Here is a 14,968-nt window from a genome sequence, read left to right on the forward strand (position 1 = left end):
GGTGATGGCGTTAGGTTTTTGATTCCCTGGTCTGGTTACCTGTGACCGATGACCATCTGCGTCCCAGCTGCCTGTTAGTCATCTGCTGGGCCTGGGGGATGCTTGGGCTGCTTTTCCCGACATCGTTTTACAGCCAGATGCAGTTCCCACGACCGGCCCCCCGACACTGCTCCGAGGCCACGGGCCAGTAGCTCCTCACGCACCTCTCAGCCTCCTGTGGGCACGTGCCCTTTGGGTTCTAGTTGTATGTCCTTTGGTTTGAAAATACAAGTGTAGGGCATACTTGGGGTTCACCTTTCTGTCCAGCAACCAGTCTGCCTTTAGCTCAGGGGGTCAGTGTCTGGGCCCACATTCCCCCAGCGATCCAGTGGGAATTAAGGCGGCTCTGTCCCCACGTGGAGTCGGTTGGTCCCGGGCGAACTGGCCACTCCTTTAAGACCAGCCTTTGAGACAGTTTCAGGAAAGTTGTGGTTTTGAGAGGCTCTGGCGGGAAAGGGAAAGGCCGGGAAGCACCTCTGCCGGGGGTCTCGGAGCGAGCTCCTCCGCGGGGCGCTCCTGCTCCCCCGGCTCCCCGGGGGGTGGGTGTGAGCACACAAGGTCTTAAGGGAAAAAAATGATGAGCATCTCTCAAAACCACAGTTTGAACTTGAAAGTCAGCACTGTGCCTTGAATCCTTCAAGGCCGGGTTTGCATTGCGAAGGCCTGCCCGTGCCAGGGACCTGCTCCGCCAGGCGGCACGCAGCAGCCTCCGGGGTGGAAAGGTCACCTTGGGTGGGCGGTGGACTCCAAGGTGCCCCGGCCAGGAAGGCACGTGCAGTGTGATGACCTCGGGCGCTTCTGACGGGTGGGCCTGCGGCCAAGAGGCCCAATACAGTGAGCAGAGGCTACAGCCAGGCTGCGGCCTGGACGGTGGGAGCTGCAGAGCCCTCAGCCTCCTACAATCTTGGGTTTATTCACTCAGGATTGGGTCCCATCATTTTTTGGAAACTTGACCACACTTTCCACACTTTCCACACTTTCCCATCCGCCTTCACACCACTCATCGCGGCGCCAGGGTGAAGGTTGCCCGTGGAGCTCTGCTACGCCTCCCATGTAGGCGCTGATGCAAGGGCCGAGCTCAGACGGACCTTTGGGAGAATAATAGAAACACTGGCTCATCACATGACCGTTTGGAAGGGTCACAAGCCAGAGGCCTTTCTGCGCCAACAACACTGGATCCTCCACCTAAGATGCAGGTCCCTTCTGTTACTCAGAAGCCGTAAGCCACAGACCTGGGGAGGAGACACTGAAGAACCGACGAAGGGATATGACCAACTAGTCCGTGAGGAGGACCGATGCCGAGACTCTCAGGGTTCAAACTTGTGAGCCTCGGGTCAAACAACCCAAAGGACAAGAAAAGGAAAAGAGACAAGTAAATTGAAGAAGCAGACTTGATAAGCAGAGCAAGATGGATGCCATAAGGTCCGAGGAGCCAGGAACGTGAGAAATGCCAGGGTAGAAAGTGGTCCCTTTTGAAATACTCCAGTAGGAATGTGCAACACCTCCAAGACCCCGACTCCTGCGGGTGGACGTGGACGAGGCTTTTCTTTAACACAAGGCTGCACCGCAGCTGTTCTCTGACCATCGTGGGGCAGACCCTGTCAGTGAAGGGCGGACGCAGGGGCGGGGCTACACGGAGCACTGCAGCTCAGGTGTGCTGGAGTGTGGGCGGAGCAGGCACAGGTAGCTTCTGGGCCAGGGTGGAGCACTTGCTTGGCATCGATGGTGGTCTCGGTGGGCCCAAGTGAGAGAAGAGCTTTCTGTGTCTGTCCCAGAGCTAGATCTGTGGCTCCGTGGTCATGGAAGGTGGACACTGAAGCACTTGGTAAGGAGGGGGGAGGAATGCAGTGTGAATGGTGGAGGGAGGAAGTGCACCTGCAAATGTTTGAGGCACAAATGAAAGATGCCCTAGGGGTCTGAATGGACATAAATATGGAAGCTACATTCAACTCAGGTTGCAGAATATTCTCGCAACCTATTTCTGAGAATTTGTAGCTTAGCTCAGAAGATGGATCAAAACTAACAAAGTGAGAAAACCAGCCTAAATGTAAACATCTGCAAAAATTGGACCACACAGGTTGAGGTAGGGAGGTCGGCTTAGCAGCTGGTATTTAATAACATACAAACACGACAACAAAAACACGGAGGTTTTCCTGTTTTGAACCCACAGCACCATGGGGGTTGCCCCAAAGCCAAGTGGTATTAGGATGTGTTAGGAAAAGTGTCCGGGCACTCGCTGGCGTGGCTCAGTGGACAGAGCATCGGCCTGTGGACCGAAGGGTCCCAGGTTCGATTCCGGTCAAGGCCACATGCCCCGGTTGTGGGCTCAATCCCCAGTGTGGGGTGTGCAGGAGGCAGCCGATCAATGATTCTCTCTCATCACTGACGTTTCTATCTCTCCCTCTCCCTTCCTCTCGGAAATCAAAAATATAAAAAAATAAAGGCATCCAAAAGGAAAACTGCAAGCTTCCAGGCTGCTGTTGGCGTAGCGCGTTCATCTGTGGCCACCGATGTTAAGGGCCTCCGGGACAGGCCCGGGTAGCCAGTGGGCGGCAGCTGAGAGGCAGGACCACAGGAACAGGTCACTTGGGTGGGAAGTAAGAGCACTTCCCCACAGAGCAGTGACTCAAGCTGGAGTGGCCCCCCTTCCACAGGTAGCGAGTTCCTCATCCCCGCCTTCGGGAGATGCTGGAGCAAAGCCCGGCTCACGGGGCTGGGTGGCTGGGGAAGAGCCCCCCCCCCCCCCAGAAGGCGGGATGTCCGCTTCCTCCGCGGAATGACCCTGGCCACCGCCACCTGCTCACCACTCCCTGCCCACGGCGCTGACTGGCTGGGGCAGCTGCAGAAGGGGGCTTAGAGTGGCCCGCGGGTTCGAGACCGGCTAGTGTCCACTGGCACGCTCACTCAGGATCAGGGCGGAAACCTGCAGGCCGGCTGGGGCTGGCTTGGAACAGCCCCACTGTGAAAGGGCCCAGCACCTGGACACAGGCATCTCGGTTCCACCAAGACCAGCAGCGTCTGGGGGCGCAGCCTCCAGCGCCAGCCTGGATGCAAGTCTCTTCCCTCCGCGGGCCCCCGTCTGCCGCCCACGGCCCTTCTCAGGAAGCCGAATCCCAAGCCCAGGCAGGGCCAGTGGGCCGAGGGCAAACCCCGCCCCCAGGGGTCCCCGATCTTTGACCCCATCCGGGACTCTGCGCCTCCCCAGGAGGCCACGGGCAGCGGGCGGCGCTGCCTTTTGTATGCTCCGCTCCGAGGTGCCAGAGACCCCCCAGCGGCGCGCGCGGGATCCCCTCGCGGCCCCCGGCCCCTCCTCTGGGCGTCCCCGACCCCCCTGCTCGGCTCCGCGTGCCAGCTCGGGGCGCGCTGGTTCGCTCCCCGCGGCGCCAGGAGGAGGGGCGAGGCCGGGAGCCCCCTCCCTCGCGCGGCGCCGGAGCCAGCCAGCCGGGGGGACGCGCCGCCGCCCGTCATGTGGGCCGGACTGCTCCTAGCGGCTGCCGGCCTCGCGCTCCTGCTGCCGGGGGCCCCGGCCCGCGGCTACACCGGGAGGAAGCCGTCCGGGCACCTCGGGACGGAGAGGTGAGCGCCCGCGCCCCGTCCTGGCCCCGCCGCGGCGGCGCTCCCGGCACAGAGGAGCGGAGGGGCGCCCGGAGCCGCCGGCACCCGCGAACCGGGGCTCCCTTCTGGGGTTCTGTCCGCGCGGGCGCAGTCCGTGGGGGCCGGACAAAGAGACTGCACTGTGCCTCGCGCGCATCTGTGCCTGCGTCCGGGCCGTCCGGGCTGCGACTGGAGGGGACGGAGGTCCCGGCGCCGGGGGAGCCCACCTGAGGTCGCCCTGCAGCACAGACCTGGGCGAGGGAGGCGGACGTGCCGCCTGGTCTGCAGATCCGCTGGCTTCGCCGGAGAACGTGCCGGTGCTCCTGCCCGGGCGGGGCCTGGCTCCCGGCGCCGGCCGTCGGGGGAGGGGGCTGTTCCTGGCGCCGGCTCTGCGCGCGCCGCGGACCTTGGACCCGCGGGGTCTCTCGGGGTCACGTTTCGGTTTCCGCCGTGTGCGGGCGGGGGTGGGGTGTTTGTCCCTTTGCTCTGCCCGGACAGACGCCGCCGCCCCCTCGGGTCCGCTCCTGGCGGACGCCAGGCTCCCGCGGGTCCGAGCACGTGTGTGCGCGATGCCGCCGCGGGAACCGGCTGGAGGCGCAGCCTGGCCCCGGGCCGCTGGCTGCGGGGGTGGGGGCGCCGGGGCGGCCCTGCGGGGGCGCAGCTCGCGGCTCACACGTGTGTGCCCCGCCGCCGCCTGTGTGCTCAGGTTCCGGGCTCCGCGTTCGGGAGCCTTCCTGCCACCTGTGCCCCCCGCAGCGCCCTGGTCCCCGGGGTTGGCTCCCCTTTCCTTTCTGAGCGGGACTGAGGAGCAGGGGCGCAGCGCCTCCTTCCCGGTGCTGACGTCATCTCTCGGGCAACAGCGTGGCTGCGGCCTCCCTGTCGGCCCCCCTCCCCAGGGCCCCCCTTTTCTGTGATGACCTCAGAGAGCAGCAGGCTTCAGAGAACTCGGTGCCGGGCCGTGTCCCGCAGACATGTCTGTACGCCGGCGCGGAACTCCAGCTCAGACGGCTTGTCTTGTCGCAGTTGGCCGGGGTGGTCTCCCCCGAGCGGGGCGGGTCTGTCCTGCGCACCATGTCCTCAGCCCCGCGGCTGTGCCAGGGCCCTCGTGGGCGGGTGCTCCCACAGGCCTGGCCCGCAGACCGTGCCCATCAGCCTCCAGGAGCTCCCCTTAACTTGCTCGGAGCTCCATGCCAGGCCCGTGGGCAGAGTGTCACAGTGCGTTGGTTACCACCTGGCTGCTTGTCTGCCCAGCGCCCCCACCGGCAGGGAACTGGCTTGTTGGAGGCTGTACTGCCGGGCCTCATCCAGCAGCTGGCACAGCGGGCGGGCTCTTCTTCACCCCTTAGGCACCCCCACCCTCACCCCCGAGATGCCACCTGGGGAATGACGTGTGTCCAGCTGCCCTCCCCCTTCTGCGTTTTGCTGGCTTCCCTTCTCAGCCTTTCCCTCAACAGCCATTTAATGAGCACCTAAATGCTAAAAACCAGATTGGCGTTTCTGGTTTCTTGGGATATAGTCCTGGAAGTGGGATCACTGGGTCAAATGGGAGTTCCATTTTTAGTTTTTAGAGGAAACTCCATACTGTTCTCCACAGTGGCTGCACCAGCCTGCACTCCCACCAGCAGTGCGCGAGGATTCCTTTTTCTCCGCATCCTCACCAGCACTTGTTTGTTGATTTGTTGATGACAGCTCTTCTGACGGGGGTGAGACGGTACCGCATTGCTGTTTTGTCCGGGCCCTTTTTCTTTGGAAACTTCCCATCGCCTCTCCTGCGGGTCTTGAGTGCTGCTTGTTGACTGACCGACCGACCGACCGGCTTGAGGCGCTCACTCCTCTGTAGACGTATCAGAACATGGAATGCGCTCTCTCCTCTCTTGCAGACGCCGGCTGGGCCCCCACGTCTGCCTCTCGGGGTTCGGGAGTGGCTGCTGCCCAGGCTGGGCGCCCTCCATGGGCAGTGGGCACTGCACCCTTCGTAAGTGCCTGTCCCCGAGCCCCAGACATCCTCCCCAGCGGGCGCTCACTCCCTGAGCTGGGGCAGACAGGGCACCCTCCCCCTGCCTCTGCTCCCTCACCTGCATTTCTCCTCCCAGCCCTCTGCTCCTTTGGCTGCGGGAGTGGCATCTGCATCGCTCCCAACGTCTGCTCCTGCCAGGATGGCGAGCAAGGGGCCACCTGCCCAGGTACCTGGGGGCGGGCGAAGGCTCCTGGGGAAAACTCTGTGAACACGGAGATTATGTGCCAGGCCCTGGGCACGGTGCCCTCGCATATCGTCTCCAGACAAGCCTGGTAGGCAGGCACTCTCCTGCCATTTTATGGATGAGGGACGGAGGCACAGAAGTCAGTGGCTCCCCCGGGGGTGCCATGGCTAGTAAGTGGCAGAGCTGGGTTTAAACTCAGGCCTGTTTGCCTCCACGGACACCTTCCCAGCAGAATTTAGGCAGGAGGAGCCCTGGCTGGCGGGGCAGGGGCGGCCGGGACCTGGGCATGGCGCGTGCTTACCTGTGTGCCGCCTGTTTCAGAAGCCCACGGGCCCTGCGGGGAGTATGGCTGTGACCTTGCCTGTAACCACGGTGGCTGCCAGGAGGTGGCCCGGGTGTGCCCTGTGGGCTTCTCGATGACGGAGACAGCTGTTGGCATCAGGTGCACCGGTAAGAGGCCTGGGAGCGGGGGGGGGGGGGGGGGGGGGGGGGGGGGAGGGGCGGGCGGGAATCGTGCCCCGCCCTCGCCTGCCAGGATGTCTCCAGAGAGATGCCAGCGCAGGGCTGGGCAGGAGCCCCCCAGCGTGAGAGCGGCAGGGAGCATGGAGCCAGGGGCGCGGGGCCCTCCTGCTCTCCCGCAGACATGTGCAGAGGCCTCTCCTGGGCCAGGCGCGGAGCGGGGGCAGTGACCGCGGGTACACACACGCTAACGGGCCGCAACCCGCCCGGGGCAAGCTGGGCCTGCAGGAGGGTCCCCCGAGGAGGGCCGCTGTGGGGAAGTGACTTTGAAAGATGAGGAAAGCGAAACTCCAGGGTTACTTTGTAAAAGCGCGCTTTGCTTGTGATTTTGGAAAGTTCCTGCAGCCGCGGCGGCCAGCCACTGGCATCTTTCCGGAGACGCGAACCCTCTTTGGGGGTTTGAATTTGTCAGAATCACGTTCCCCCCCCCTCCCCCCCGCCCCGAGTGCAGACGTTAAAGGGAGCGCCCCTGGGAACGTTGGGGCGTGAAGGAGGGCAGTGGGTGAAAGCCCAGCGCGTCCGAGCTGCTGTCCAGCCGTATTGGCTACAGAAGGGAGCTGTCTTTCCTGCCCTTTTCCATGGGTGCATACGTGTTTGCACGTGTGTACCTGTGTGTGTATGTGTGTGAGGCATGCATAGCTATGTGTTTTATAAGGTTGACATCACCCCTTCTCCACAGTTTTTGTCTGAGTTTCCTCACTAGACGTGATATTGGAAGCACGGAGTAGTCCTCACAGCATAATTTCTAACAGCTGCACACGCGGCTGTGTAGTGTAAGCCCCCAGCCCTGTCACCCCTCATTAGCTTGTCTGCCATGCGTCCCGCCGTAAATAATGCCGCGACAGAGGCTGGGCACCTCACGCTCTGGCTGCCGGCGCTCCTTGCACCGCCCGTCGGGGCGGCTGAAGTCATGCCTCTTCCCTGATGCCTTTTGTGGGGAGAACTTTGCGCACCCACTTCTGGTCGCAGAGCAAACTGGCCGAGGAGAAGCCAGAGGACATGTCACAGCGGGCGTGGGGGTGGAGCACATTGGCCTCGGCCACCAGGGATCCCAGGGGCTGGGGTCAGTCAGGGTGGGCTTCCTGGTGGCCGTGGTCCCGAAGGGCCCGGGTACGGAGAATGGAGGGCACGCGGGCTCAGGGCAGGGGCTCCGGTGCAGGCCCTGCAGAGCGTGTGGTTCTTGGAGGGGGAAGGGGGGCTGTGAAGCAGGGGTGGGGAGGTCTGCCCCCCAGCGCCCCTCGCCCCTCAAGCCTGCACCTCCCCGGAGCACTGCTTGGACCCAGGCACCTGCCCTGGGCAGAAGCTTTGAGACTCCTGGGTGCTGCCCAGCCGAGCCTTAACCCGTTCCCCAGCCCTGACCGCCCCCCCCCCCCTCTGCCCCGGCAGGAACCCGCACTCCTGCCAGGCTGGGCCCAGGTCTCCCCTGTGCTTCCCAGACTCACCCCTGCTGGTCCCTCCCCCCTCCCCCTGGTCCTCTTCCCATCTCTCCGCTGTGACGGGCTGGGCCTGGGCGTTCCCTGTGGGCACATCTCGCCGGCCGCGTGTGGCCTCGAGGGCGTGTGCCGCGGCTCCTGCCTTATCAGACGGGAACCATCTGGGGAGCCAGCGCCGTGTCTCAGTCCCATGTGTGTCCTCAGTGTCCCCTGCAGGCCTCCTGCCATGCCCTCTGCCCCGTGGGGCTGCCCCAGGCGGGTACGGCTCCGTCCCGGCCCTCCTCTTGGTCATCAGTCTGCGTGGGTCAGAGAGGAGGCCTGGCCATCGGCCTCTTCTCTCTGGGGCCTCCCTGTGGCGACTCCCCTGCGCCTGGCCTTTCTCCCGGGTGGGGTGGGGGCAGGCGGGGGTGGGCGCCGGGTCCGTGCGGGTATTCTCCTGCACCCGACCGCGTGCACCGTGGGCCACGCACGGCTGTCTCCTCTCTCCCCAGACATCGACGAGTGTTTAAGCTCCTCTTGCGAGGGCCTCTGCGTGAACACGGAGGGCGGTTTCGTGTGCGAGTGCGGGCCGGGCATGCAGCTGTCCGCCGACCGCCACAGCTGCCAAGGTGAGCGGCTCGGAGGGCAGGAGGCTACTGCGGGGGCCGGCGTTGACCCGGTGGCCCTGCAGGCCGCCGGGGCCCGGCTCTGGAGACAGGGCCAGGAAGAGGCATCCGGCCTCCAGCGGGCCCAGCCTGGTGGGGAGCAAAGCCGTGAAGCTGGGACGGGGGTAGGTGCGGGGGACCCCCGGGAGAGGAGGCGCCTCCCTCCTAGGTGAGCAGGATGAGAGCGATCTTAGGGTGACTTGCACTCACAGAGGTGAGGCGAGGAAGCAGTGAGGTGAGGCGGCCACACACAGTCCCCCGGGCCCTGCAGTGTGAGTCTCTGCTGTTTGCTGTTGTCATCAGCTGTAAACAGGTTTAAAGCGGCCAGGTCCGGCCCTCTTCCCTCCTGCACTCTGCTCGCCCCAGAGTGACCGGGGCCTTAGCTCAGGTGCTGTAACCAACCCCACGGTCAGACGGGGCGGCTGGAACAACACAAGTTTAGCCTCCCGGTTCTGGAGGTGGAAGTCCGAGGCCCAGGTGCCAGGCCACTCCATTCCTGGTGAGGGCTCGCAGATGGCAGAGAGAGGGAGCTTGGCTCCAGGGTTGAAGGTCAGGGGAAGCCCAGGGGCAGGGCAAGGTCGGCAGTCTGGACCTCCGGTCCCCGCGCCCGATGTCTGTTCTTCTAAGGGCGCCGATCCCATGCTGAGGGCCTCATCCTCCAGACCTCATCGAAACCGGATTCCCCAAGGCCCCTCCTGACATCATCCCTTTGGAGTTTATGGCTTTACTGTGTGAATTTGGGGGACACGATTCATCCGTAGCACCTGGTTATCAATCTGCCTGCCTCTCCCCAGCACGCACACACACACACACACACACACACACACACTATTACAGAGATGTAATAAGGGGTGAACAGAGCACAGTCCTGAACGATTGTGTCTGGGCACCTTGCTAAGCACTGTGGATGCGTTTTCTCATTTCATCCTCCAAATTATCCTATGAAGTTTATTTCCATTGTCCTGATAGGAACACTGAGCCCTACAGACATGAAATGACTTGTCCGAGATCGTGTCGGAGCTGGAATTTGAACCCAGTCATTCCGCTGCTTGCTTTCCCCTCCAACAATCTGCCTTGGAGATCCCTCCCGTCAGGGCCAACAGCCCTGCTTTGCTCTTTGAACTGCGGCCTGGTGCCCCGCAGCGCAAACATTCCGCGGCTCCTAACCCTTCTCTTACGGATGGACGTGTAGGGTTTCACCTTTGCAAATACCGGCACGGGGAAGCTTTGACAGAGGAGGTGCTGTAGCAGCTGGGTTTTGAGGTATGAGTAGGAGTTTTCCAGCAGACGAGACAGAAAGGCAGTCCAAGCGGACAAGAGGACATGGGCAAAGGGGAGGCCCACAAGAGTGGGGTGCACTTGGAAGAGGGCAAGAATTTAAGCCAGAGCAAAGGCGAGGGGCAGGGGAGGCCGGGGAAGGGGCAGCCCAGGGCTTGTGAACTCTGGTGCTGCATCGGTGCTTGCAGGAGCTGAGGAGGGAGAGGAGCCTGGTCCGAGGTGCTCTTTGGGAGGCCTGGGGGAGCGCAGGGAGAGGCAGGGCGGTGCGCGAGGCTGTTCTCCAGACTCTAGCCCAGTGGTCCCCAGCCTTTATCTGGCCGCGCCCCATCTAAGCGTCTCTAAAATCCTAATGCCTCCCCTCCCCCCGTGACATAATTCTCCTTATTCAAAAAGTGAGCCCCTATTCACGTGGAGGAAGCCCAAAAGGCCACAAACTTGGTCCAAACCAGCTTCCCAAGAACATGGCGTCCACGAAGGAGAAAAATAAAAGAACGGAAGGACAATTGAAGTTCTGAGGAAGAAATCACTAAGAAATTGTTAAAAAAATAATAATATGAAGTGATGCGAAAAAATAGCAAAGTTTCAAAATATATAACAGAGAACTGAAATGCATTAAACGTGTCACGATACATATTTATATACTAACTACTACATATGAGGCCCCTAGAACCATAAATGCAAAAAAAATTCACCGAATAACTCATTCTCGAATTGCCCCCCTTAAAAATCACATCCCCCCCCCCCGTGGGCGTGTGCCCCACGCTGGGAGCCGCTGCTCTAGACTAAGGTGGCGGGGCCCCGATGTGGGTGGGGGTGGAGGGAAGGCTGATCGGGGGCTGAGGGGTGGATACACTGATGTGGGCAGAGAGAAAGGGGGGGGTAAGGGGATGCCCCCGCGGCCCTGAGCGGGGCAGGAGATGGCGATGCGGGACGCGAGGGACGGCATGGCTCCAGAACTCCGCGGGAAAGCGCTCCAGCCTCGGCCGTCCCTCCAGACACGGACGAATGCCTGGGGACGCCCTGCCAGCAGCGATGCAGGAACAGCATCGGCAGCTACACGTGCTCCTGCCGGCCCGGCTTCCATCTCCACGGCAACCGGCACTCCTGTGTAGGTGAGGCCGGGGACCCTGTTGTCTCCACTCCTAGGCTGCCAACCAGGAGGATGGACAGAGCAGGGACAGGGACGGACAGGGAGAGGCCGGCGGCAGGCAGTCGGCACCTCCTGGTCCCCCGGCCTGTCAGCCCGTGACCCTCCGCTCAGGCCGGCTGGCCTTCGGGCGCGCGGACCCGCCTTGGGCTTTTCCTGGCCGAGTGCCAGTGCATCCTGTTGTTGCCCTCCCACCCCTCCTCCCAGAGACACCCCAGGGTTCCTCTCTTCCCCCTTCTCTTGGCCGCCTGTGCTCCGCTTGGTAAATGACGCACGTTCTGCCTTAGCGCCTCTGGTTTCGAAGGAGACCCTGTCTGCTCGGCCCTTAGCAGGAGTTTCCAGTCTGTGTGGCTGGAGCAGGGCTCCCGGGCGGAGCTGGGGTCCCCGAGGCCAAACAGGACCGTGTTCCAGCCGAACTCGGTGTGTGTCCTGAGGCCCGGGCAGGGCGCTGAGACTCTTTTCTCGGAAGGGGCCACCCCACCGACCCCCGCGGGTGGGATGGTGCAAGGTGTGGATTGCGGTTCCCAGCGGGCGCCTCCCTTCCGGCCAGCACTGGATCGCTGCTGCCCGCTGCTGGGGATGAGGCCCTGGCGCACCCATTAGACGCCCACTGGATGCATGACCCCGCGAGGGCCCCAGCATAGACTTCAGCCCCGCCGCCGGGCCTCTGAGGCACCCCCACCCCCCGGGCAGGGAGACTGCGGCCTTTGGGGCTAAGGGATGATGGGAGAAAGGCCTGGTAGCCCTGACGAGGCAGCCGTGGGCAGCGAGGCTCTCCCGCAGATGTCAACGAGTGTCGGAGGCCGCAGGAGCGGCGGGTCTGCCACCACGCCTGCCACAACACCGTGGGCAGCTTCCTGTGCACGTGCCGGCCCGGCTTCAGGCTGCGGGCTGACCGGGTGTCCTGTGAAGGTGAGTGACCAGTCCCGCCTCCCGGCTCTGGACCCCCTTCCCCACCCTCAGCCACACCAGGCTCCGCCTTCCCAGCACCAGGCCCCGCCCCCAGCACCAGGCCCCGCCTCCCAACATCAGGCCCCGCCCTCCCAGCACCAGGCCCCGCCCCCCAACACCAGGCCCCCCCCCCCCCCACCAGGCCTCGCCCTCCCAGAGCCTGACCCTCTTCTCTACTCTTGATTTTTGACTCATTTTCCTTACAACACTTAACTTTCTTCGTCCCTCCGCTGCTTCCTCCCTTCCCACCTCATTGTTCCCTCGCCCTTCTGTCCCCCTGAAACGGCAAAAGAAAAAGAAAAGAGCGTGTGACGTAGCAGCCCTGTAACTTGGGCCCCAGGGACACTGGGCAGTGGTGTCAGATCGATTGGCCACACTGCCGGCTGGCGCCTGCCGGGAAATGTCGGTTCCATGTCGTATGAAAACGGAAGGTGCTCCTTCTAGTCCGTGGCGAGTCCTCCGGGGCCTGGGCTCCCACCCCAGGGGGCACACCTGGGCGGGCGGGCACACGGCCCCTGTAGCTGCCTGCGCTCTGGCTCCACCCCATCCGCCTCCCTGGGTGGCCGCGTCGCAGCCCCAGCACTTTAGAGCCGCTGGGCTGGCGTGGGACCCAGCACTTTGGAGAACCGGGCCCAGAGGCGTGGGGACTGCGGTGGCGCTGAGTCCAGCCCCTCGGTCCCACCTCCCTCAGGACGGCTCTGTGCTTCCGTTCCAGCGTTCCCGACGGCCGTGCTGGCCCCATCCGCCATCCTGCAGCCCCTGCAGCCCCCGCCCAACATGCTGCTGCTGCCCGAGGCCGGCCGGCCGGCCCTCTCCCCGGGACACCCCCCTCCTGGGGCTCCCGGGCCCCCAGTGGGAGTCCGGACCACCTGCCCGCCTGCTCACACCTCCTCACTACCAGCAGCCTCCCCTTCCGTCCTGCCGAGGCTGCCGTCCACCCCGATGGCCACCCCAGTGCCTAGCGTCTCCCTGTTGGGGACCCTCAGACCTTCCACACAACCGCAGGAGAAGGGGGTTACCCCTTCCTTGCCCAGGAGCCCCACAGCCCCACAGCCCACACCGGGGCCCTCTGCCTGCTGGCACCTGGGAGCCATGCACGAGTCGGGGAGCCACTGGACAGAGCCCGGGTGTTCCCAGTGCTGGTGCGAGGTGGGTGAGAGTCCTCGGGCTGCCCCGGTCGGGTGCGGGGTCTTGTGGTGACCGGAGCTCCCGCTTCCAGGATGGGCAGGTGACCTGTGAGGAGGCGACGTGTGAAGCTGCTTGTTCCCACCCGATCCCCTCCGGAGACAGGGGGTGCTGTCCGTCCTGTACAGGTGGGAGCTGGTCCAGGGAGGCTGTGGGTTCCCCGTGTGGTCGCGCCTCTTCTCTCCCCCAGCCCTTCTGCAGCCGATAGGCTGCTCTCAGACCTTAGGATCACCTGAAGGGGGGCCCCTGGGCCACACCCCAGAGCTTCCCATTGAGCATGTGTGGGGCCAGGAATCAGTATTCCTACCAAGTTCCCAGGTGATGCTGCTGGTCCAGGGACCACAGTCAGAACCGCTGGTCTAGGCTGTGATATCGCTCAAGGGGGACTTTTCATCTTCTGGGATCCCTCTGAGCTTCATCCCTCCATTCATCCATTCATCCCTCCATTCATCCATTCATCCATCCATCCATCATCCATCCATCCACCCATCCATCCATTCCATCCATCCATCCACCCATCCATCCATTCATCTATCTATTCATCCATCCACCCATCCATCGATCCATCCATCAATTCATCCATCCATCATCCATCCATTCATCCATCCGTTCATCCATTCATCTATCATCCATCCATCCATCCATCCATCCATTATCCATCATCCATCCATCCATCCATCCATCCATTCATCCATCTATCCATCCATCCATCCATTCATTCCTCCATCCATCCATTATCCATCATCCATCCTTTCATTCATCCATCCATCCATTCATCCATCCACCCATCCATTATCCATCATCCATCCATTCATTCATCCATCCATCCATCCATCTATTCATCCATCTATCCATCCATCCATCCATTCATTCCTCCATCCATCCATCCATCCATTATCCATCATCCATCCTTTCATCCATCCATCCATCCATCCATCCATTCATCCATCCATCCATTCATACATCTATCCATCCATCCATCCACCTATCCATCCATCCATCCATCTATCCATCCATCCACCCATTCATTCATCCATCTATTTATTCATCCATCCATCCATTCATTCATCCATCCATCCACCCATCCATCCATTCATCCATCTATCCATCCATCCATCCATCCATCCATCCATCATCCATCCATCCATCCATCCATCCATCCATTCATTCATCCATTCATTCCATGAGTCTCTCCGCATGCACGCTGCAGTCCCTTTTCCTTGCCCCATCCTGTAGCCAGAGGAGTAGCCCTTTGCAAATTGCACCCCTTCCGATTTCCTCCTACCATCTGCTTACAGTCTTCCCTTTGTGTCCCTTTGCTATAGGATAAAGACCCCAATCTTAACAGGCCCTTCGACAGAGCTCCTCAAAACTCGCCGTGCACTCACACCCTGGGGGTCTTGTCAGAAAGCAGGTTCTGTTGGGTGGAGCTGGGGGGCCTGAGTGGGCATTTGTGCGGTGATAGGGTGCCATGGCCGCTGCACTTGGCAGTGAAAACGTCTCCCTGCAGGTTAGGGTACCAAGGCCGCTGCCGGCTTCTGGGTGATAGTCGTGACCTTTTCCCAGGTCCCTACGCTGTACCGAGCCGTAGCATGAAGTGCTGGGTACTTTACGTCTGAGCTTGTGGACCCTCCCAAGCCCCCTGCAGGGCACGTGCGCTGGCGTTTCCATTTCACAGGAGGCCCAGAGAGGGTGAGGGCCATGACCAAGACCACTCGGGGACCTGAGTGGGCAGGGCTGCCTTTCCGACAGGATGGGAGTAAAGGTCATGCTCTCAGCGCAGTTTTGGTTTTGTTGGACATGCATGGAACCCGCTCTGCCCCTCCCAGGGGCATCCTATGGGGTGTCTCCCCGTAGCTCTCCAGGGGGCTTAGCCCACCCAGTGCCGGGGACCTGGATCCACCCCCCCCCCCGGGCCTCCCTGCCCCGGGGCCTCCGGCCCTGAGAGAAGGCGCCAGGCCAGGTGCGAGCTGCCTG

General features: G+C 62.4%; 2 protein-coding genes across 3 annotated transcripts in view; one reads left to right on the forward strand and one right to left on the reverse strand.

Moving 5' to 3' along the window:
- Nucleotides 1-14,968, reverse strand: part of TKFC (triokinase and FMN cyclase) — a 66,639-nt gene that overhangs the window by 36,286 nt on the left and 15,385 nt on the right. The window lies entirely within an intron of this gene.
- VWCE (von Willebrand factor C and EGF domains) overlaps nucleotides 2,923-14,968 on the forward strand; it is a 28,233-nt gene continuing 16,187 nt past the window's right edge. For both annotated transcript variants that reach the window (XM_059710495.1, XM_059710496.1), the window contains exons 1-9: nucleotides 2,923-3,615; nucleotides 5,514-5,608; nucleotides 5,727-5,816; nucleotides 6,156-6,284; nucleotides 8,278-8,394; nucleotides 10,704-10,820; nucleotides 11,639-11,767; nucleotides 12,522-12,955; nucleotides 13,026-13,119. In XM_059710495.1, coding sequence (XP_059566478.1) covers nucleotides 3,506-3,615; nucleotides 5,514-5,608; nucleotides 5,727-5,816; nucleotides 6,156-6,284; nucleotides 8,278-8,394; nucleotides 10,704-10,820; nucleotides 11,639-11,767; nucleotides 12,522-12,955; nucleotides 13,026-13,119 — 1,315 coding nt within the window. In that variant the 5' untranslated portion in view covers nucleotides 2,923-3,505. The remainder of the gene's footprint in view (nucleotides 3,616-5,513; nucleotides 5,609-5,726; nucleotides 5,817-6,155; nucleotides 6,285-8,277; nucleotides 8,395-10,703; nucleotides 10,821-11,638; nucleotides 11,768-12,521; nucleotides 12,956-13,025; nucleotides 13,120-14,968) is intronic.

This window comes from Myotis daubentonii, chromosome 9, assembly GCF_963259705.1.
Source record: "Myotis daubentonii chromosome 9, mMyoDau2.1, whole genome shotgun sequence".
Taxonomy (NCBI): domain Eukaryota; kingdom Metazoa; phylum Chordata; class Mammalia; order Chiroptera; family Vespertilionidae; genus Myotis; species Myotis daubentonii.